The following is a 25,295-nucleotide window of genomic DNA, read 5'->3' as shown; positions in this document are numbered from 1 at the left end:
GGGGGGCAGCCTGGTGGCATAGTGGTTAAGTTTGTGCACTCTGCTTCAGCAGCCCATGGTTCACAGGTCTGGATCCTAGGCATGGATCCATACACCACTCATCAAGCCATACTGTGGTGGCATCTCACATAAAAAATAGAGGAAGATTGGCACAGATGTTAGCACAGGGACAATGTTCCTCAAGCAAAAAGAGGAAGATTGGCAATGGACATTATCTCAGGGCCAATCTTCCTCACCAAATAAATAAATAAGATGGAGTTGGGAGGCCAGCAAGGGCTCAGCCAATGAGATATTGCCGTAACTTAGCCAAAGAAAAGTCACTACACTTTGAACTCCCAGTGTCCCCCAATGGACCCTATGTTTACAGCAGCCTCTCCTAACTTCATAAACAAAAAAAAACGTTTCTTGAGATCTCATCAAGATGGCAGTGTGAGCAGAGTTTGAACTCATCTCCTCCCACAAACACAACCAGGTGACAACTATTTTTGGAAAAATTACCCAGGATTGAAAACTGAAAACTGGATAAAAAGAACCCCCACAACAAGGGACAGTCCTGACGAAGGCATAAGAGGCAGAAATTCCTGCTGTAGAGGAAAAAAGCCACCTTTGGTAGCAACGGAGCTTCTCAGCTGGCCAGGCAGGAGACACCCTAAGGTACACAGCCCTCCCTAGAGGAGTGAGGTCCAGAGGAGGGGCAATACTGCTATAAGCATACTTCAGACTCAGCCCAACTGAGACGGTGGTCTTACTATCTGGCTTTGCTGGCTATTAACTGCAGCAAGGATACCCCCAGAAAAGCTATTGGCCGAAAGCCAAAAAGACCTTGGTCTTAAAGGGCCCATGCATAAACTCACTCATTGCAACAACCTAAAATCATGAGAGAGAAGGCTGACAGTCCTTTGGTGAAACAAGACTCATCTGGTGGGCTCTGGGGGCATCTTGGTGAGAGGAGGGACCTCTGTGGAGACTGAGACATTGGTGGGGGCCATTGTTCTAAGCTGGTCCAGGCATGCTGACACGGACCCCGGTGGGCGCCATTGAGGTTCATCCTTTGGCCTGTTAGTCCAGGGGTCTGCAACGCCCACTAGAGAACAGATTTAATCCAGTTCAGCCAGCACAGGCAACCTGCCATAGGGACTGGCCCCACCTAACAGCAAGCCCTCAGGCTACTTTTCAGCCTACATTGACTGGGTGCCTTGATCCTCTACAGGCAGGCAAGGGTGTCTGCCTCTGTGGGGCAAGACCTGTGTGAGGATCAGATGAACTGTGGGGGGCATTGGTGGAGAGGTGGGGGCCTATGCAGTGGGGCATTGGGGTATGCTCCAGGGGGTTGAGAAGTGTGCACAGACCAGGACTGTGTTGATGGTGTATGTGGTCCTGTGGGGGATGAGGCTTATCAGTGGCAGAAGACCTGTGCTTCACAAATAGCCATAAAAAGGATCAGCCCCACCTCCCAAAGCCTGAAACAATTGAGTTCCCCCATGCCAAGGGACAGCCCCACTCAGCTGCACTCCTAAGAGAACTGACAACAGCCTTGTAAGCCTGAGGCCTATCATACTGTAAGCCCCTGAGCCTAGCAACCAGCTACACTAGATACCAACCCAATTAAGAGGAAAACTGCAATAGAAATGTGCTGATAGACTTTGTAGCCACCAGTGCTGAGGCTCCCCAAACAAGATTTACAAACAGCTGGCCAGGGAAGGAAAGACTAGACTCCCTGGGTACCTGCAGTGGGAACAACCCTGCCACAGCACAAGGACACAAGTAGCTCACAAAAGGGTCACTCCTGGTTCTTATGGACTGGTGATGAGAGGGAAGCACACTGCTGGGTCTCATAAGGCATCTCATACATAAGACCACTTCTCCAAGATCAGGAGACATAGCTGACTCACCTAATACATAGAAATAAGCACAGAGAAAGAGGCATAATGAGGAGACAAAAGAATACTTTCCAAGCAAGGGAACAGGACAAAACCCCAGAAAAAGAACTAAATGAAACAGAAACAAGCAACCTACTCGACAAAGAGTTCAAACATATCATGAGGATGCTCACAGATATGGGGAGAAGAATGGATGAACACAGTGAACACATCCACAAAGAATTGGAAGATATTAAAAAAAATCAGAAATGAAGAATACAATACTCAAAATGAGAAATTCACTAGAGGGACTCAATAGCAGAGTAGAGGATGCAGAAGAATGGATCAGCGAGCTAGACGAAAGACTGGAGGAAATCACCCAAGTAGAATAGAAAAGAGAAAAAAGAATTAGACAGAATGAGAACAGTGTAGGGGAACTCTGGGACAATATCAAGCATGCTAATGTTCAGATTATAGGTGTCCCAGAAGGAGAAGAGAGAGACAAAGGGACATAAAATTTATTTGTAGAAATAATAGATGAAAATTTTCCTAACCTGAAAAAGGAAACAGACACCCAAGTTCAGGAAGCACAGAGAGCTCCAAGCAAGATAAGCCCAAAGAGGCCCACACCAAGACATATTATAATTAAAATGTCCAAAATTAAAGACAAAGAGAGAATCCTAAAAGCAGCAAGAGAAAGGCCACAAGTGACATATAAAGGGAAGCCCATTGGGCTATCAGCGGACTTCTCAGCTGAGACTCTACGGCAAGAAGAGAATGGCATGATGTATTTAAAGTGCTAAATGGAAAAATCCTACAGCCAAGAATACTCTATCCATCAAGGTTGTCATTCAGAATGGAAGGAGACATAAAGAGCTTCCTAGACAAGCAAAAATTAAAGGAGTTTATCACCAAGAAACCAGTTCTGCAAGAAATGCTGAAGGGAGATATTTAAGTGGGAAAGCAATGACCACAAACACAGATAAAAAAATATATATCAAAAAAACAAAACAACAATGAAAAATCAGGCAATAAAATCACTTGTAAAGGTAAAAATATAGTAAAGGTAGCAGATCAACTACCTGTGAAGATAATATGAAGGTTAAAAGACAAATGTACTAAAATCACCTATTTCAATGATAAGAGGGTAATGGATGGACACACACTAAACAAGAGACTATGTATGATTTGAAAAACATAATGTTGGACAAGGGGAGTGAAAAAGTAGAGTTTTTAGAAAGTGGTCAAGCTAAAGAGTCTTTCAACTCAATATAGACTGTTGTATGCATAGAATATTAAATAGGATCCTTATGGTAATCACAAATCAGAAACCTATAACAAGCGAAAGAAAAGTAGGACAAAAGAAATCAAACATATTACTAAAGAAAGCCATCAAACCACAAGGGAAGAGAGCAAGAGACAAAGAAAGGAACAGAGAAAAACCATTAAAACACCCAGAAAAAAAAGTAACAAAATGGCAATATATACACATTTATCAATAGCTACTTTAAATGTCAGTGGACTAAATGCTCCAATCAAATGCCATAGGGTGACAATTGGATAAAAAAAAAAACAAGACCCATGTACATGCTGCATACAAGAAACACTTCAGACCTAAAGACACTCACAAACTGAAAGTGAAAGGATAGAAAAAGATATTCCATGCAAACGGCAAAGAAAAGAAAGCAGGGGTAGCAATACTTATATCAGACAAAATATAGTTTAAAACAAAAACTGTAACAAGAGACAAAGACGGGCACTACATAACAATAAAGGGAACAATCCAACAAGAAAATATAACACTTGTTAATATCTATGCACCCAACGTAGGAGCACCTAAATATATAAAGCAATTGTTAACAGACATAAGAGGAGTAATAGACAGTAACACAATAATAGTAGGGGACTTTAACACTCCACTTACACGAATGGATAGATCATCCAAACAGAAGATCAATAGGGAAACACTGGCCTTAAAGGACACTTTAGACCAGATGGACTTAGTAGATATATACAGAACATTCCATCCAAAAACCACAGAATACACATTCTTTTCAAATGCCCATGGAACATTCTCCAGGATTGATCACATATTAGACCACAAAACAAGTCTCAATAAATTTAAGAAGATTGAAATAATACCATGCATCTTCTCTGACCACAAAGGTATGAAACTAGAAATCAACTACAGGAAGAAAACCAGAAAAGCCACAAAAATGTGGAGATTAAACAAAATTCTACTGAGCAACGAATGGGTCAATGAAGAAATCAAAGAAGAAATCAAAAAATTCCTGGAGACAAATGAAAATGAAAACACGACATGCCAAATCTGTGGGATACAGCAAAAGCACTTCTAAGAGGGAAGTTTATAGCAATTCAGGCCCACCTCAACAAAGAGGAAAAATCCCAAATAGACAATCTAAAAGCACATCTAAAGATACTGGAAAAAGAACAACAAACAAAACCCAAAATCAGCAGAAGGAAGGAAATAACAAAAACCAGAGCAGAAATAAGCAAAATAGAGACTAAAAAAACAGCAGAAAAAATTAATGAAACCAAGAGATGGTTCCTTTGCAAAGATAAACAGAATTGACAAACCTTTAGCTAGACTCACCAAGAAAAAAAGAGAGAAGGTTCAAATAAATAAAATCAGAAATGAAAGAGGAGAGATTAAAACGGACACCTCAGAAATACAAAAGATAACAAGAATACTATGAAAAGCTATACATCAACAAATTGGATAATCTAGAAGAAATGGATAAATTCTTAGAAACATAAAACCTTCCAAAACTGGGCCAAGAAGAGGTAGAAAATTTGAGTAGACCGATTATCAGTAAGGAGATTGAAACAGTAATCAAAAACCTCCCAAAAAATATAAGTCCAGGACCAAATGGCTTCCCTGGTGAATTCTACCAAACATTCAAAGAAGAATTAATACCTATCCTTTTCAAACTCTTCCAAAAAATTGAAGAAGAAGGGAGGCTTCCTAACTCATTCTACGAAGTCAACATTATCCTGACACCAAAACCAGACAAGGACAACACAAAAAAGGAAAATTACAGGCCAATATCACTGATGAACATCGATGCAAAAGTCCTCAAGAAAATACTAGCAAATCAATTACAACAATACGTTAAAAAGATCATACGTCATGATCAAGTGGGTTTCATTCCAGGGATGCAGGAATGATTCAACATCTGCAGATCTATCTACGTGATACACCACATTAACAAAATGAAGAATAAAAATCACATGATCATCTCAATTGATGCAGAGAAAGCATTTGACAAGTTACAGCATCAATTTATGATAAAGACTCTAAATAAAATGGGTATAGAAGGAAAATACCTCGACATAATAAAGGCCATACATGACAAACCCACAGCTAATATTCTAAATGGAGAAAAACTGAAAGCTATCCGTCTAAGAACAGGGACCAGACAAGGATGCCCATTGTCACCACTCTTATTTAACATAGTATTGGAAGTCCTAGCCAGAGCAATCAGGCAAGAAAAAGAAATAAAAGGGATCCACATTGGAAAAGAAGAAGTGAAGCTGTCACTCTCTAAAGATGACATGATTTTATATCTAGAAAACCCTAAAGATTCCATTAAAAAACTTTTAGAAACAATAAAGGAATACAGTCAAGTCACGGGATACAAAATCAATGTACAAAAATCGGTTGTGTTTCTATACACTAACAACAAAGTAGCAGAAAGAGAAATTAAGAATACAACCCCATTTACAATTGCAACAAAAGAATAAAATACCTAGGAATAAACTTAACCAAAGAGGTGAAAAATCTGTACACCAAAAACTATAAAACATTGTTGAAAGAAATCAAAGAAGACACAAAGAAATGGAAAGATATTCCGTGCTCTTGGATTGGAAGAATTAACATCATTAAACTGTCCGTACTTCCTAAAGCAATCTATAGATTCAACACAATCCCCGTCAAAGTTCCAGCAACATTTTTCACAGAAATAGAACAAAGAATCCTAAAATTTATATCAAACAACAAAAGACCCCAAATAGCCAAATGATTCCTGAGAAAAAAAAGAACAAAGCTGAGGGGTCACACTCCGACGTCAAAATATACTACAAAGCCATAGTAACCGAAACAGCACGGTACTGGCACAAAAACAGACACACAGATCAATGGAACAGAATCCAGAGCCCAGAAGTAAACCCACACATTTATGGACAGCTAATATTCAACAAGGGAGCCAAGAGCATATGATGGAGAAAGGAGAGTCTCTTCAATAAATGCTGTCGGGAAGACTGGACAGCCACATGCAAAAGAATGAGAGTAGACCATTCCCTTACACCATGCACAAAAATCAACTCAAAATGGATTAAAGACTTGAATGTAAGACCCAAAACCATGAAACTTCTAGAAGAAAACATAGGCAGTACACTATTTGAGATCCACCTGAGCAGCATATTTTCAAGTCCCATGTCTGACCGGGCAAGGGAAACAAAAGAAAAAATGAACAAATGGGACTACATCAAACTAAAAATCTTCTGCAGAGCAAAGGAAACCATCAACAAAATGAAAAGACAACCTAACAATTTGGAAAGATATTTTCAAACCATATATCAGATAAGGGGTTAACATCCAAACTATACAAAGAACTAATACAGCTCAACAACAAAAAAACCAACAATCCAATTAAAAAATGGGCAAGGGATCTGAACAGACATTTCTCCAAAGAAGATATACGGATGGCCAACAGGCATATGAAAAGATGCTCAACATCATTAGCTCTCAGGGAAATACAAATCAAAACTACAATGAGGTATCATCTCACTCCAGTCAGAATGGCTATAATTAACAAGACAGGAAACAACAAATGTTGGAGAGGATGTGGAGAGAAGGGAACCCTCGTTCACTGCTGGTGGGTGTGCAAACTGGTGCAGCCACTGTGGAAAGCAGTATGGAGTATCTTCAGAAAATTAAGGATAGATCTACCATATGATCCAGCTATCCCACTGCTGGGTGTTTATCCAAAGAACTTGAAAACACAAAGGCATAAAGATACTTGCACCCCTATGTTCATTGCAGCATTATACACAATAGCCAAGACTTGGAAGCAACCTAGGTGCCCATGAAGGGACAAACGGATAAAGATGTGATATTTATACATGATGTACTGCTACTCGGCCATAAGAAATGATGAAATCTGGCCATTTGTGACAACACGGATGGACCTTGAGGGCATTATGCCGAGTGAAATAAGTCAGAGGGAGAAAGTCAAATACCATATGATCTCACTCATAAGTAGAAGATAAAAACAACGACAAACAAACACATAGCATTGTAGATTGGATTGGTGGTTACCATAGAGGGAGGGGGGTCGGGGGAGGGCAAAAGGAGTGATTAGGCTCACATGTGAGGGGATGGACTATAATTAGTTTTTGGGTGGTGAACATGATGCAATCTACACAGAATTCAAATATATTATGATGTACATCCAAAAATAACTAAATAAATAATTTTTTTAAAAAAATTCTCTCCTTCATTTTCTCTGAATTGTATGTGATTTGCCATAGACTGTATGCTCCAAACCGCAATTCTTTGCCATTCCTGAATAAACTCATTCTGTGGTAAAATAACTGGTTGCTTATTTGTTTTAGGTCAACACTATGAACTCCTTTTCTGGGAGCTAGTGGAGAATATATTCCTCCAGAGCTAGGGAGAATAATATTATGAAAGAAAACATGAGGACAGACAATAGCAGATCCAAAATGAAAGAGAGGCAAAGGATCACAAGGACCAGTGTAAAGGCAGATCTCAGGTTGAAAAGAGGGGCACTAAGCATGGCAACAAGTCAAGATTGGAGCAGGACAAGATGATCCAGGAGAGATTTTGTCAGGCAAACAAAATCTTAGAATATCAGAAGTGTCCAAAATTATCAAGAATCTTTTAGACCATTGATGAAGAGTTTGAGAGGAAAAGCAAACAAAAGAAGGAAATTATTTCTTTTTGACTACATTTTTTTTTCTTTTTTTGGTGAAGAACATTGGCCCTGAGCTTACGTCTGTGCCAACCTCCCTCTATTTTGTCTGTGGGATGCCACCACAGCATGGCTTGATGAGCAGTGTGTAGGTCCGCACACAGGATCCGAGCCCTTGGACCCCAGGCAGCCAAAGCAGAATGCTTAAACTTAAGCACTACACCGCCAGGCCAGCCCCTAAACAAGGTAATTATTAATGCAACAGAAAACAAAAATTTGTGCGAGAAAGAAAATATAAGTGTTTAATACATGAATCCATCATGAATAGTATTTACATTGTCATTATAAAAAAGAACTCGTTTCGCTACTCACAACACTTCTGACACCAAACGTGTGTGGAGTTTTCTCACACTACCCAATTCTCCAACTCTCCAGACAAGAACTGGGTGTGCTACACTTCAATTCTGACCCTCACTACTCGAAGTTAGTGCAGATCCACAGGTTAAGGGCTCAGTCCCACAAGACTGCCCCCATTTCAGATGACAGTGGCAAGTTCCAGGTTGTCACCTGTTCTTCTGACCAGCCAGCTATATATTGGAGGTTCCCACACTCCCTCCTCAGGCTCACTAACTTGCTATAACAGCTCAGAGAACTCAGGGAAACAATTTACTTAGGCTGACTGGTTTATTATGAAGGATTCAGTTGGACAGCCAGATGAAGAGGTTCATAGGGAAAGATCCAGAAGCGTTCCAATTGCCAGAGCTTCTGTCCCTGTGGAATTGGGTTCCACTTCTGCCATGTGGATGTGTCACTAACCCAGAAGCTCTCTGAACTTGTTTAGGTTTTTATGGAGACTTCATTACGTAGGTATGATTGATAAAATCATTGACCACTGGTCTTTAACTCGGTCCCCAGCCCCTCTCCCCTCTTCAGAGGTTGGTGGTTGGGCTGAAAGTTGCAGCCTTCAAATCACTCCTGGCCTTTCTAGTGGAGTAGCCCTCATACTGAAGCTAGGGACCCCAGCCACCAGTCATCTCATTAGCATACAAAAAGACATGCTTGTCCCCAGAGATTCTAAGTACTTCAGAAACTCTTCTGTCAGGAACTGGGGTCAAACACCATATAGTAGAACAAAAAATGTTCCTTGCACCCCAATCACTCAGGAAATTACAAGCACTTTAGGAGTTCTCTTCATTTAATGCTTTAGTCATGTTCTTGCAAGTGAAAAACTCCTCACCCTGTTAGCTCATCTGTGCTCTTCTCTTCCTCACTCCTCTTACCATAGCTCAGCCTCCAGCCAGCATTGTAACACAACTTTTTAGGCCTCAGCTTCCCAGATTGTTGGATAACTTACCATAAATGCAGTTATTTATTCAATTCTATGTAATCTCTGTTTGTTCTGTTATTACTCCAATTTTGACTAGCTCAAGTGTATAAATCTCTCTTAACCATTCTGATGCTTTTCCCAACCTCTCCCAGTCTCTTGGTCTCCATACATTTTTATGGAAAAATTCATCAGTAAAAAAGATTATGAACATGCACCCAACCATATGTATATTTATTTATTTTAATTATATGTACGTACTACTTTGTTAATACATTATGTACATCATAAATATACACCAAAAAATAGGAGATAAAATGATGAAATAAAAATAAATGGAAGTTGAAGTTGCCAATTTTTCTGACTACTTCCAATAGATCATTTTGCACACATTCTAGAATGTAAACATCTCAATTTGGAGACTATCATCCAAAGCATCAGCATCCAGGGTCCACTGACTGAGTAGACAAGAAGAGTAGAATTGTTAAATTTAAGAACTGTAACAAATTTCATTTGTTTTTTTCTCTGCCTTCTGTTGGCCAAAACTTAGAAGCATTTCAATATCAGATGATTCCTGTAAACTCATGAAATCATGGATAGGATCTATAAATGCATGAAACTCATATCTGCCTTCAGCTTTCTATGGGATCAAACTGAAAAAGCTCCATGCATGGTATCAGTCTTAAGCAAGGTAGAGAAGAAGGGAATGGCAAACATGGGCAGAGAAAAGAAAGAAGGAAGTTCCAAGTGAGCCAAATAACAACAGCCTGGAGGGAGGAACATGAGGGGAGATGGAAGGAAGCCTTACTAGGCCAAAGCGGAAAGAGTGAGCAGAGAGCAGAGCAGTGAGAGGAGTTGATGTCACAAAGTGGGTGGTGTGGGACAATCTATGCTACTGTTACAAAAAAACAGTTGAGATTGACCACAGAGAAAACAGACAACCATTACATATCTCTGGAAAAGGAGTACAGAGCACAATTATGCTTGAAGAATATTATTAGTGTTGCTCATATAGAGAGTAAGAGAAGCCTGTGAGGAAACACAGCCACTATCCCAGCCCAAGGTGGTTTGGATCCAGACTAGGGACTAGGAGCAGTGGAGGGAATGCTAGTGTGGAGGATCAGAATTAGCCACACCAAAATGTGTTTCTTCGGCATGAGGATTATTTCGGGCCAGTTACTTTTAAGAAACTGCAGACAGGGAAGAAGCACTGAAAAGTAGAAGTTACCCTTTGTAAGAGACATTTACATTTGTAGGGGAAGTCTCCACTTGTAAAGGGGCCTCCCTCTCTGTGCCAGGAAGAATGAGGGATGACCTTATCTCTAGAAATTCTTATCAAAGTGGAAGACAAGGACTTAAATTGTCATAATAACCTTACTCTCGTTTACTGTCCTTTTCTGGGAATCTCTCATAACTGACTCCCAGCCCCAACATGAAGATGGTATTTAAGATGATAACCTCAGCCATTCTGGGAGTTACCCAGGTTTCCTGGGTTTCTCCCATGTATACATGTTATTAAACTTGTTTGATTTTGCTCCTGTTATTCTGTCTCATGTCAATTTAATTCATAGTCAAGCCAGAAGGAACTAGAGAGGAAGGAACTCCCCTACATTTGGAAAAGAGGGGGATGGAAAAAGAATTAATGGGGAAGGGATGGAGTGAGAAAGGAGAGCAAAACAAAAGAGAGAAGAACAGCACCCAAATCTTGTGCATTCTTCACACTTAAGGGCTTGTCTGTTGATACTGATTATTGATATTGATACTTGCGATGAACCACCTTTTCTCCGGGGCTTTCCAAAGTCTCATCTTCAGGGCCTTTCTCAGCTTGGGGCTGCTTAGCACAAGAATGCTGGAGTGCAGATAGATGCCTGCATAGGTTACCATTTCCCAGGCCCAGTGCCACTGATCCTGCAGAGTTGTGATTTTCATAACAGTAATAATCAGGGACAGGAAATATGATGTGTAGAACACGAGGAAGAAGGTAAGTGACTTCAGGGCCATGGTGTGAGCCTGGGTGCTGGGATCATGTGGGCCGGGTCTATGGGCCCTCATCTGCCGCAAGTGCCAGCACAGTGAGAACATGAGCAAGAGAGTGGATACCAGGAACAGGAGGAAGGGAATTGACATTGCAAGCACATCTTGAGGTAGAAAAAAGTGCCAAGAGAAGGTCCTTATTCTATCAGCCAGAGTGTGGTTTCCATGGGACCTCAGGGAGGCAATCATCTGCATAAGAATTATATTCCCACTGACTGATGAGATGCCTGTCACAACAGATATGATCAGGGAGCCCAGCAGCAGCCTGGGCACTGACCGAGAAAGTCTCCACTTCAGCCAGAAGAAGATGGGATGAGAGAAGGATGAGATCTTCACACAGTAGAAGGCAGCAAGCCAGGCAGTAAGCCAGAAAGTGAGACTGTTGATAAACTCCCAAAGAGCGCCCAAATAGGAAACTTGGGAACAAAAATTAAATAACGACATAAAGTTGCTTAGGAGAGCCATCCCATGCAGGCAGAACCGGGAGGCAGCCAGGCAGGACACAATCATGTCACCTGAGGGCAGTGTGCGGCATCGCACCCATTCCCTGCCTAGCACAACAACAATGAAGCCATTCTGCGACATTGCAGCCAAGGACTCTAGAAGAAAGATGACCATGAAAATCAATGTGAGTGAGGAAGGCATCTTCTCCCAGGAGGTTCTGCTCAGACTCAGCTCCTGTTCACACATGCTGGGAGAAATCCACAGATGAGACTATAAATGTAGTAAACTCTCACTCTAGATTCATGCAAAAACCTAGCTACCTAGCAAACACCTCCAGTACCCAAAATTTGAAAACAGGATTCCTGTGATCTCCCTTGCCATTCAAATCACTCCAAGCTCAATGAGACCCTGTCTCTATTTGCATAACCTGCATTTGCCTGTATTTTTATCACAGCCAGATGCAGTGAAGTTTTAACAAAACAGAGGCCCCAGGAGTGATTGAAATACCCATATTTTGCACTTTATTTCTTACTATACTACGTCTTTCACCCACCTCTAACCACGAACTTCCCTGACCCTTCATGACCTGGGTTAATACTTTATTTAATAGCATGTATACATTATTAAGACCCCCTCCCGAAAGTGTGGAGTAAGAAGTCATTCATATGGACAAGTTGTGGAAGAACTAAGCTCCCTTTTATCCTCCACTGATCTCTCACCATCCTAAAATTTCACTGTCAGGCTTCATATTGATGTTCCAGGAGTCTCCAGTTAAGTATAAGTTTCCCTGATAAGGTAACATCAAAGCTCTAAGCCATCAACACCTTAGCTTCAATGTGCTTAACAAACCAAAATTAATCCTTTCCTAAGAAAGCTCTGAAGAAATGAGAAAAGAGTTGAGAAGTCATAATGAGAAGAAGGGAAAGACAGAGAAGGTGAAACTGGTAGATCAGATACAGAACAGACTTCACAGTAGGAGCCAAGAAAGCAAGAGTTAGTGGGATGAAAGGAGGAACTCAGAACAAAGCTCACAATGAGCACACAGGTAAGGACTGCTTTATGCAGGATGAGCCACATCCTACAACAATGCTTAAGAGAATAACAACCAACCTGTTAGAGCACCTCTCCATTTATAAAGGATTTAATACATTACATTTTGCGTCCACCAACAACCATACAACGTGACACTCCTTCAGATCAGCCACCCAGGCTCAGGGAGTCATGATGAAAGATCCAGCTAAGGTGAGTTTAAAAGCCTGGAATGCCTATGAACATGAAAAACAGAAAAGAAAAGAGAGAAAGAGGGAAGAGAGAGAAGGAGGGTAGAAAAAAGAGAGGTAAAGAAGCAGTGGATAGAGTCCACTTTTCAGATGGTGAAGATGCTAGAGTCACGGTCCTCCCCCATGACCTCTTAGGGATCAGGGCCCTGCCTCTCAACTTACCTGGTCTCACTCAAGATTCCAGGTGAGAGGACTATGTGTGAAACATTAAAGAGAAATAAAAACTAGGATTAACATTTATAGAGGAGACCACAGGAAAAAGAAAATCAGCTACCTTTCAAATATGGTATTTGCTTAAGAGCTTTTTCATTTTTCTCAGAAGCTTATCAAAGAGGATGTAATGAAATCTGATCAACAGTCTTCCAACACAGCTTCAGTGACTTGGTTTAGTTCTCTGCATGTTTTCCTCTGGCTAGTTCCTGAAGACAGCAGCAATGAGTGGCTTCTGTCTGTTTCACAACATTTTGGCTCTTCTCAGAATCCCTTGGCCAAAGGCCAGCTTCATGATGCCACCAAGAAGCTCATTGAGGCAATGGTACACACACCCTGGTGCTGTCATACGTAACCGAGTATCCCTGTGTGCTCACAGGCAACTTTCATGTGACTTACACATTCATCACAGCATACACTTCCCCAGAAACAGTCTTTCCTGAGACTTTTCCTTTTCTACAATTAACAGCTCGACAAAGTCAATATTTTCTCCTCTTTCAGTACTCTTCCATAAGAAGGAAGAAAGAATATTCCTCCTGAGGCACAAGTTCATCCATCTCTCAGGGTTCCACTAGATATGTCTTATAGAAGTCTCACGTCCCATTCATAGTCTGTCTCCAAAAGAGGATGCAAGCAGGACAATGCTGTTAGGTGTTTTTCAGAGTCTTCCAATATGCACCAGCAATCAAAATACTACATGTTTCTCACAAAAGCTGCATCATGTTTCTCTTTTCTAAAGGTGTCCCATGCTTGCAAATGAAGTTGATGAATCCTTTTCTGCAGCACCATTGGCAATATATGTTTTAGTTGATGCCTGGGTCCTCTGTGAAATGGTGCTAGTGTCAAACAAGTAAGAGCAGAAGGTCAGATTCCAAGTGAATGATTCTGAAGAGACCACTTCAGAGCACTTCCTTCATTTTGCTCCTCTACAGTAGCAAAGGAGTTTTTGGGTTCTGTCCACCACTTTGTTTTTTATGTTATTTTTTCTTATTACATTCAAAAATGCCTTGAGTCATCTTAAGGATGTGAAAATACACAATTTATTTGGTAGAATTTGTAAATCTTGGTTCCATTCTTCACTGAGCCTTTGAAGGATAAGCACTGTGGGGTTATCTCCACGTTCTTCCATGGTTTCATCAGGTAACTGATGGTCTGTGACAGAAAGGTGGAGGAGGAAGGAAATAACAATGTTTTTAATGGCTAGACTGCTCATAAATATTAAATTAAATCATGCAGAAATTAAATCACAATTTCACACAGAATAAGCTCTAAGTATTTTCCTGACTCTACAGACCTCCTCTTATTCATATATTCAGGTAAATAATTTTGGATAAAACATTGGATCTAACAGCAATCCAACATAAAATAGAATTGAGCTTTCTGAAAGTAAATTTGGAAGTTTTAAACATCGTTAATTATCAAAATGTGCAAACACAGTTAAGTATTCTTTAATATTCAGGTAAATTTACACACTTTCCTTTCAAATGAAAAATAGCATTTTAAAGTTATTTTTACAATAATGAAGTTAGCCAGCAGGGAGGTCCAGATTGCAATTTCATACCAACTCAAAAGCCTTTTGAATAGTTCTCTTCTCTGTCTTGCACCATTCAAGCAGTTGGAAGCAATAAAATTAATCTCTTAAGGAATAAATCAATGCTGCTTGCATAAGGCCATAAACTTCATTTGAATACGTAACATCTACTGGAGAGATAAATCATGTCTAGCTTCTAACTCAGTGGATGACAAGCCATACCTTCCGGGAGGTTCTCATAGTAGGGAAGGAGCAAAAGGAGAACTGAGAAAGTAGAACCACAGGCCCACATCCTCTCTTCAAACTGAACCTCTATGTTTATATCTACTTTATAGACTGAGTTTCTAGATAAGATTTCAGTTAAACACCGGACTCCACCACAAAAAACAAAATTAAAACTGATGTCCTAGACCAAAAGTCATCAGAGAGGAAAAGATTTAATCAACGCATCTTCTTTCACTCCCTCCACAAAATTTATCTAAATTGTCTCTCAAGGAATTTTTAGAAATTATTTTCAAGGCTCCAATCCACAATGACAGAGAGAAAGGGAAAACAGAAAACATTTTGGAAGCTGGAAAGTAGATGAAAGAGTGATCAAAACATAGAATTAAGAAAATTGAATCCTATGCAAGCTGAAAGAAAAGTTGAGAACTAATCTGACTTTTACTCAGGATTTGCAGTGCCGGGTACTTCTGAAGAAAAACAGGTAAAACTTGGTTATAAATCAGTTTAAGATTCAGATTTTGAGATCATTTCTCCCCTTTGCATAACTGGGAAAACACTCCTGCCCTCCCTGGGAAAAGACTGTAATTGTATTCTCTGGAGAGAATAAAACAGGATCTCCGAGCTGGGTGTATCTCAACCACGTTTGAGGCAAGGGCATCCTGAAAAGAGGAAAATTGGCTGAACAAATGCTTTTCCCTCACCTGGCTTCCCATGACAATGGTGAACATTGGCCCCCAGGCCTTCACCCTCTAGGCAGGAGATGAGTGTATTTTTTTCTAAGAATCTAAACTTTCCAAGAGTAAGATCTAAAGACTGAATGCCTCAAATAATTTGCTCAGTCTATCACTCCACAGTGAAGCTTGTGGTCAACAAGTCCCATTCATGAGTTCAGAATTTCCAATCAGCCTTTCCATTCCTTACTCAAGATGAGCAAACAACAGGGAGTTTGGGACAGCAGAGAAAAGGTGGAAGATAAGACCAAAACAAAGAAATCAAATAGCTACTTGGAAGAAAAAAAATGCAAGAAGAAACCTTTCCCCCAAAAAACCAATATTCTCAGGGGGTCAAGAGAATATAACAAAGCCATATAAAATAAGAGAGTGTAGTTTAAAAATACACAAAATTTTTAAAAGGGGAGTGCTTGGGATTAAAAACATGGGATCTGAAACTAATCACCCAGCAGAAGAGGTCGAAGATAAAATATATGAAATATCTTAGAAAGTAGAGAAAAAAAATTAGGTGAGAAACAAGAGAATGACAATCCAGGATATCAAATATCCAAGTAATAGGGATTCTAAAAAGAGAGAAATAATAAATGGAGGGCAGAAAACCATCAACAAAATAGTTGAAGAAAAATTCTCAGAACTAAAAGACATGGGTTATCATATTAAAAGGGCCCTCCAATATCTGGTCCATGGTCATAAAATTTCAGAGTAATGAGCATAAAGAGAAGATCCTACAATCTTTTAGAGAGAGAAAGGAGAGGGGAGGATAGGAGTTCAAAATATTTTAAAAATTAAATTGGTCTCACACTTTTTAAAAGTAACTTTGGAAGCTAGAAAGCCATGAAACCATTATCTCTAACCTAGAATTCTCTATCTGAATACTCAAGTGCAAGAGAAAAATCAAGACTTGACTTGGGAACAAGCCAAGTCCAAAAAAGGTTTACTTTCTAAGCACTCTTTCTCTTGGAACTACTCTTCTAAAGCTATGGAGTATGCCATGATAAAGGAAGACATGGGGTATAGACAATACAGATCCACGATGAGAGAGAGGCAAAGGATCGCCAGGACCATCATAAAGGCAGATCTCAGGATGAATGGAAGGACACCAAGCATGGGGACAAGTCCAGACTGGAACAGTACAAGAGGCTCCAGGAGAGACTTTCTCAGGCAAATAAAATGTTAGAATACATCATGACTCTAAAATGTTGAGAAATATTTAGACTTTTGATGAAGAGTTTGAAAGGAAAAGCAAACACAGCAAAATAATTGTTAATACAACAGAAAACAAAAGTTTACACAAGAAAGAACATGTAATTGTTTAATACGTACTTCCATTATGAATAGCATTTCCACTTTCAATATAGGAAAACTTTTTTCTCTACTTGCAACACTTCTGACTTCTGACAAGATATGTGTGTGGGATTTTCTCACACTAACCAATTCTCCAACTCTCCAGACAATAACTGGGTGTCCTATAATTCAGTTCTGACTCACACTACTTGAAGTTAGTGCAGACCCACAGGTTAAAGGCTCAGTCCAGCAAGATTGCCTCCCACTTCAGATGACAGTTGTCACCTGTATTTCTGACCAACCAGCTATATATTAAGGGTTCCTGCACTCCCTTCTCAGGTTCAACATTTTGCTAAAACAACTCAGAGATCTCAGGGAAACAATTTACTTACATTTACTGGCTTATTATGAAAGATTCATATGAATAGCAAGATAAGGTGAGATCTGGAAGAGTTCTGAGTGCAGGAACTTCTGTCTCCCTGGAATTGGGGTTCCCCAACCTCTCATCAGGTGAATGTACCACCAACCCGGAAGCTCTCTGAACACCCATCTTTAGGGTTTTTATGGAGGCTCCATTATGTAGGTATGATTGATGAAATCATTGGCCTCTGGTAATTAACTCAATCTCCAGCCACTCTTTCCTCTTCAGAGATTGGTGGTTGGGCTGAGAGTTGCAGCCTCCTACTCATGCCTTGGTCTTTCTGGTGGACCAGCCCTCATCCTGAAGCTAGAATGCTCAACCACCAGTCATCTGATTAGCATACAAAACGTCACTCCCATCAGCAGAGATTCCAAGGGTCTTAGAAGGTATCGTGTCAAGAACTGAGGTCAAAGACCATATATTAGAACAAAAGATGCTCCCAACATGCCTGTCACTCAGGAAATTACAAGAATTTTAGGAATTCTCCTCTTCTAAAGCCTTAACCATATTCTTCCAAGTGAAAACTCATGACTCTGTTAGCTCATCTGTGCTCTTCTGTTCCTCTCTCCTCTTACCATAGCTCAATCTCCAGCTAGCCTTGCAACATAACGTTTTGGGGCCTCAGCTTCCCAGATTTTTTGACAACTTACCATAAATTCAGTTATTTATTTGAAAATTCTATGTAACCTCTATTCTGTCTTGTTATTTTTATCCTATTTTGACTAGCTCAAACATATGAATCTGTATGGGAGCAGAATTTGCTACCCCAAAATATGTCTCTTTGACTTGATTGTATTTAAAAACAAAAGACTCAGGAGGAAACTTTGACCTTCCCCCAACTGCCTAAGAATTTAAGAGAGAAGGCATGTTTCAGGAAGGAGCCAATATCATAGGTAACTATATATGATGTGAACTAGGTGTAATAGACAGGGAGGAATCTAGGGAGGCCCTTTTTATCAAAGTTCTCTCCATGTCTCGTCATCTTTGCAAGGCATGGCAAACATTTGTTTACCAAATTTGCTCCTCACACCTCCATGGTGTGAATTGCCATCTTCCCCTTTTATGTTTCAAACCACTAGCCTCAACATCCTTTTATGTCTTTAGCTGAAGATGATATTTAAGGTGGTAGCTTAAGCCATGTTGGTTAGTTACTCAGTTTTCCTGGATTTCTCCCATGTATTCATACTATTAAACTTGTTTGATTTTCTCCTGTTATTCTGTCATGTCAATTTAATTCTTAGACCAGCCAAAAGAAGCTAAATGGGTAGAGAAATATTTCTTACTTCCCTACAGGTAGTGATTAGCATGAGATAAAACTTAACTGGCTGGACATTCCTTGCTCTGCCACCACTGAAGCTGAGAAATCCTGGACCTCTGACAAGAGCTGGGAGAAAGTAAGAGTTCTTGCCACATCAGTATCCTACATCAGTCCCTGAAGGAGAGTGGAACCTACACTGGTAAGTTTTTTCCTTTTCTAAATTTGGATTAGCTAGAGAAAATATTTGTGAAGCTACTTTCTTGGATCCAGTGACTCTGGGAAATTTACTAGCATACTCTTTGGTTTATTGATCCTTCTCTTCCCAGAGATGGTCATTGTCTTTCCTTGTCCCTGTCTTTTCAATTGTTTGCCATAAAAAGAAGAAAAACTTAGGGCAGGATGTAAGCATAGGCTGACTCAGCTGATTATTTAAAAGTTGGATGAATAAAATGGACTTTAATGGAGGTGAATAAAGGTTTTAATATTGTACTACCTAAGGATGGATAGGCCAAAGAGATCCCCTACCAGCAGCACTAACATTAAAGAGCCCTAAATGAATCCACTCTATTTATCCCAGTTTGGAGAAATTTAAAAAGCCAGAAGGAGAGATCACAATGAGAAATCTGACCAACAATCCCATGGGGCAACATTTAGGACAGTTAGTCAAGGTAAAGATAAGAAAAGGGCTAGGAACCCTTGATTCAACCTCTCACTGAGGACTCAAAGCCTTTTGCACAGAAAAATTTTAAATGACCAGAAGACAGAGAGGAGAAATTTCTAACACTTCATGATCCAGGAACCTGAGCTGTGGTAACAAAACCCATTGGTGGGACCCTGATTCAGCCTACAATTAAATTGATAAAATGAAAAAGACTGTCTTAATAGGATTATAAAAGTTAGAATGCTTGAACTAATATTATATGAAGAGGTTATGTTAACTTTGCCTGAGTGTTTTTGGGGAATGGGTGTTATGTCTGGCTGGGAATGCTTCCACTACTCAGAATTATAAGACTGAGATTTGTTGATGGGGTCCTAATGGAAGCTACAGTTAGAGGTATAAGATTTGAAGGATTTAAGGTGAAAGATGGTAGGAAAATTGGTGAATTTGAACAGGTTTTATACAGAGTTATTTCATCTCTTTTGCCTGAAAGTGTTATGGGTTGTATTATGGAGATGGACATTGTGTCTCACTGGGGACTCTTTCCCCTCCCTGATATTGTAAGACAGAGGGCATAAAAGTCTGCCCTTCAGACAATGTTAATTAAACATGCTCAAGGGAGTTGATAGGACTAATAAGAAAGACAATGGAAGCCCCTCGAGGTGCATTGGTCTAGCTTTGAATTGTGCACTGGAAAAGAGAACCTTTGTTGAATGCTTTGTGCAGACTTTTTAAAGGTATGGCACATGGTCCTGAAGTTTTAGAACATAAAAATCTTTTGATTTACCTCTTAGTTAAAAATCTCCCTGATATAAAGGAGCAAATTAAAGAAAATATAGTTGGATGAGTGGATCAGCCTTTTGAGACTATTCAGGCTACAACTCCAGTATTTAAGAAATTAAAAACAACAATCTTCATCTTGCAAAAGAGGGAAGGAAATATTTTAAAATTTGGCAAAAAAAAAATCACCTTAAATGTCCTCTCCACAAATATTAGTAAAAAGATTTAGTAGATGAACTTAACTCTGTCCAACTGCTAAAACAAAATTTGGATCCAGCTCTTCTTTTATAAACTAGTCAGTTTTATATTGCACCTGGTTCATAGCAAAACTCTAATGAAAGATATAGGGTATCTGTGTCTGTGTGTTCATGTACATCTATATGAATATGTTGTAAATGTGAGATATTTTTCTGCCTACAGATGGTATAGCCAAAATTAAGAGCTCCATTTAATTAGCTTAAAGTAAGCACTTATATAAGTCATTTCTAAATGTAATAGAAACTAATTCAAATGTTTTTGAAATTAACTTAATACATAACAATCTTTGGTAAATAAAAGCTCATTTAAGTTTGTTGGTTTCATTGAAATAGGCACGTCCTTAGAGTTATCAGCATAGGAGATGATGCAGACATGCAGCCTGGGTTTACTAGTCAAATAAACTCATGTTATCTCTGTTGCAAATTTGTCAGAAAAAAATAACTTAGAATGATAGCTAATTTTGTCTAATGTCTCATAAACTTTTCATGGGTAATCTAAACATAACTGTTGGGAGCATATGATTTAGATAGATGCAAGTGAGATGAGTTTATAGATAAGCAATAATTATATTCTATAGCATGTGTATTTAAAATAACTTCCAAAATCTCTTTGGTGACTTGAAACTTTAAAGTTTTGCTAGATTTGATTAAATGATGGAAAATTTATTGAATATCTAGATCATTTTCAAATAGGATAAAATAGTGAAACATTAATTGCTAAACAAGTCTAAGTTTACCTACTTTTGGCTTTTATTATAGAGAAACTAAAATATATTGGAGTCTATTAGTAAACATATGTCATGCTTTACTGAAAATTGCACTATAAAGTAGCATATGTTTCTAGAAATTATGAAAATTATTTATAAATTTGCCAAGCTGACAAATGTTAATGTAAAAGATAGTTCATAATTGCTTACTTCTTGGTTTTCACTAAAAATTAAGGTTTCTATACATCAAGAATTCTAATTAACATATGTGATTAAAACAATTAAAATAAGGAAAACATTTCTGGATACAACAAGTAAGATGCATGTTTTCAGAAAAGAAAGTATAAGGAATGGAGATATTTTTGTTTCTTTTGTTAAGAAAATGAATTTGCCCTAAACTAAATGTGGTTATGAGAAAGAGGAAAGTAAATTTTGTCCTAAGGATATGCTAAGAAGGAGGAAAGGCAAGGGACAGACAAATTCTGAATATAAAAAGAAAGTTATAGATGGTGTGTGAAAGAGGAACCCTCAGAAAAGAGTTCTCTGCATTGTCAATTTGGTTATGACTGGACTGAGTTTAATTAGGTAAATGACTTTTAATATCAAAAGTAAGCAGGTACAAAATTAGAATTTGTTTTTCTCTCTCTCTCTTAAAAAGAATAGTTTTCTTGGACTTCTCACCTGCTCTTGATAGAGAAGTTATGAAAGATTTTTCTTTATTTTTGAGTAAGTCTATATGGATGGCAAAAATTCCTATGTTGTGTCAAAATAATTTCCTATGTTCAAAAACGTAAAGACTCTCTATTAAAGGAGCTACTTTTTTTCCACCTGTTTAGCTCTCTATGTTTCCCTTTAACATTTTCTGTTGTCACTTTGGTTAAATGGATAGCTAAAAATTGTTTCACAGTGACCTGTGATCATATTTAACCAAGCATTTTAAAGCTTTTTGGTATTTGACAAATTTTCCCAAAATTCAAATCCTAAATAATATCTTTCCTTTGACCTGAATGTAACTTTGAGAATTTCCAGCAGAACTCTGGGACTTCTCAAAGAATTTGTTCTTTTTTCCTATAAAGAAGGAGATATTAAACTAATTAGAGTCATTTGGTATGTTAAATGGCTTGGAAAGCATTGTCAATAAGTGATGCTAAACTTCCCTTATGGATATCCTTGAATGCATATATTATTTATATAAATATTCTAGAAGTTGTATGAATTTTTTCTGGTAAGTCCTGTAATAATGTTATCAGTCTAAGTACTATGTTAAAATGTGTCTTACAGGAAAAAATAAGTTTCTTTGGCAATTACATTGTAATCACATCTTTAACCCTGACATTATAAGTCTTTCGTGATTTACTGACAGTTACGGTCTTACTCTGATGTTTATGCAAATATGTGTCATCTTCAGAGAGATTCATGGAACGGACTCTGACACATACTCTAGAATGCAGGTTTTTGATAAATTCTCAGATCATAAAACTGAACTGGGTAAGAAATTACAGAACTCCAATGGAGAAACTGATTGCTTCATAAAACTGAGAACAAAAGATCAAGATCAAGAATTGATTACATGGGAGTGAGTGGACTGATGAGGATGATTATAATTTATGACTTTTTGTTTAAAATATTGTTTATTTTTTTAATGTTTTGTTTTTCCAGATTTAAAGAAAGCTTTTTCTCTTTTCTCTTAAGCTAATTATGACTTATGCAATTTGGTAAATTATATCTTTTAAGCAGAAGAGAACCATTTATCTAGTCCTCCTCCATACCTGATCCCTCCAGAATTTGTAAACTCTTCATGAGTGAGTATTCTTATTTTCATGGCACTAGAGTGATTTGCATAAGCTCAAGGAAAACCTGTACTCCTTATAACAGGACACAGTTGGAAATACTGGTTAAATTACCAAGGTTTTGACTGGAATGTAATATTTGAGAGAGACATGCATAGCCTCAGATATGACCAGATAGCTTTCACGAACAAAGTTTGACTTTATGGAACAAATAAAGCCCCTTAGAATTATTAGCCTGCTACATTACTCACAGGGTTCCCAGCAACCTTACCAGGTGAGTAAAGAAGGTCACTTCCTGGTAGGTGCTAGAAACTCAAGATATTTTGGGGACCATTAGAAGACAGGAATTCACCCAAATCTATAGGTATTGAGGGCAGAGTCTGATGACAAGTCCTTGGATTGGCTGTCCTGGTCTTGAGGCACCTTTAAAAGTTCCATCTTAGATACCTTACAAAAAGTTCCAGCAAAGCAGATTTAAGAGACCTAATGATCAATCACTATTCTTGCTGTACTTTTATAAATAGTGGGCCAAGTTTATTGAAATTAAACATATTTTACAAATCAATGAGTCTTAATTTGGCTACCTTTGGTAAAAATGGGGGTTATTTTAGAGAGAAAAATTATGTTTCATTAGAACTATAATCCACATTAGTGGGTATTAGAGTCTAGTTCTGTTAACTGTCTCTGAAGCTTTGTTTTCTACCTGTAAACTGAACTGGATCCTAAATTCTAGTTTCCTTAATTACCTGGTTACAAGTATCCAAATTAACATTTTCCATTTTCTTCATCTTTTGATTTGGAATAATTGAGAACTGAAACTCCCTTTTTCCTGAAGCCCTGCAAACTAAAGCTGGACAATTTAATATAAAATTAACATTGATCACCACGACAGCTCATATTTAGATCATCTTCATGCCTGTTGCTGTGTAAGCCATTCAGAAAGATAAATGAACACCCAATGACATCATCAGAGATGTTTCAAACTGCAAAAGATGCTTCAACCCTGACATCTACAAATCTTCTTGACTGGGTATACCCTGGGCTCAGAAACTGGTTTAAAATTTGCTTAAAGCATTAATCTTGTTTTTCTTTTTGTTTCCATAGAAATGTCTCTTATTAAATACCTGATTGTTTGCTTACACAAGATAGGCCTAACATTGGAAATCCACCTGCATCACCACCTCCTGAAGTGAATTTAACTGGACTGACCTATTGTCAGGACTAAGAGACTTGATCAATGACATGGAACAACCTGCCAACTCAGCCTCTAGAATGGGAAACTTCTTAAAGTTTCGACAGTGGAAATGTAGGGGAACATAATTAGTTACCCAAAAATGTGTCTCTTTTGCTTGATTATTTTTAAGAACAACAGCCTCAGTAAGAAACTTTGACCTTCTCCCTAAATGTCTAAAAGAATATAAGGCCTGCTTCAGGAAGGAGCTAATACCGTAGACAAGTACAGTATAATATGAAATAGCTGTAGTAGACAAGGAGGACATAGCAAGGCCCATTTGATCAAAGTCCTCTCCATGTCTCATGGTATTTTCAAGGCATGGCAAACATTTGTTTACCAAATATGCTTTTCCACCTCCATGTGAATTGCCATCCTCCCCTTTGAAGTCCCAAACCACTATACCCAATATCCTCCTTTGCCTTTAGCTGGAGATGGTATGTAAGTTGGTACCTTCAGCCATTTTGGCGAGTTACTCAGTTTTCCTGGGTTTCTTCCATGTATACATGCTATTAAATTTATTTGATTTTCTCCTGTTATTCTGTACCACATTAATTTAATTCTTAGACCAGCCAGAAGAACCTAGAAGGGTAGAGAAATATTTCTTCTTCCCCAACAAATCTCTCTTAACTGTGTCTCATGCTTTTGCAAATTGCTTCTAGCCTCTTGATATCAATATATTTTTATAGTGGACACCATTGGTAAAAATATATATATAAATATGAATCCGAACATATGCATACTTATTTACTTTAATTATAGGCATGTACTACTTTAGTAATACATTATGCACATCATAAAGCATACAACAAAAATAGGAATTTAAAGGATGAGATAAAAATAAATGGAAATTGGGGCCAGCCCCGTGGCCGAGGGGTTAAGTTCACATGCTCCGCTGCAGGCTGACCAGTGTTTGATCAGCTCAAATCTTGGGCACGGACATGGCACTGCTCATCCAGCCGCACCGAGGCGGCATCCCACATGCCACAACTAGAAGGACCCACAACTAAGAATATACAACTATGTACTGGGGGGCTTTGGGGAGAAAAAGGAAAAAATAAAATCTTTAAAAAAATAAATAAATGGAAATTGAAGTTGCCACACTGTCTTTACACCTCAAATGGATCATTTTGCACACACTCTGAGGTGTAAACATCTCAATTTGGAGACTACAATCTTAGGTATTAGCATCCAGGGTCCACTCCTGGCTGAGGGCCAAGAAGAATAGGATTATCAATTTTAAGAATTGTAGTAAATTTCCATTGTATTGCTTCTCTGTCTTTGTTGGCCAAAACCTAAGAGCACTTCAACATT

General features: G+C 38.6%; 1 protein-coding gene across 1 annotated transcript; it reads right to left on the bottom strand.

Annotated features, from left to right (window-relative positions):
* Positions 1 to 10,862: 10,862 nt before the first annotated feature.
* LOC106841762 (taste receptor type 2 member 143-like) lies at positions 10,863 to 11,843 on the bottom strand. Its single transcript, XM_014857928.3, has one exon. The coding sequence runs from the start codon at positions 11,817 to 11,819 to the stop codon at positions 10,863 to 10,865; it is 957 nt and encodes a 318-aa protein (XP_014713414.3). The 5' UTR covers positions 11,820 to 11,843.
* Between the last annotated feature and the right edge of the window lie 13,452 nt (positions 11,844 to 25,295).

The sequence above is a fragment of the Equus asinus genome, chromosome 1, assembly GCF_041296235.1.
Source record: "Equus asinus isolate D_3611 breed Donkey chromosome 1, EquAss-T2T_v2, whole genome shotgun sequence".
NCBI lineage: Eukaryota > Metazoa > Chordata > Mammalia > Perissodactyla > Equidae > Equus > Equus asinus.
The sequence above is the reverse complement of the archived record's forward strand: the minus strand, read 5'-3'. Positions and strand labels throughout refer to the sequence as shown.

Coding starts and splice junctions, on each gene's coding strand:
- LOC106841762 (XM_014857928.3), bottom strand. CDS start 11,819: ATGCCTTCCTCACTCACATTGATTTTCATGGTCATCTTTCTTCTAGAG.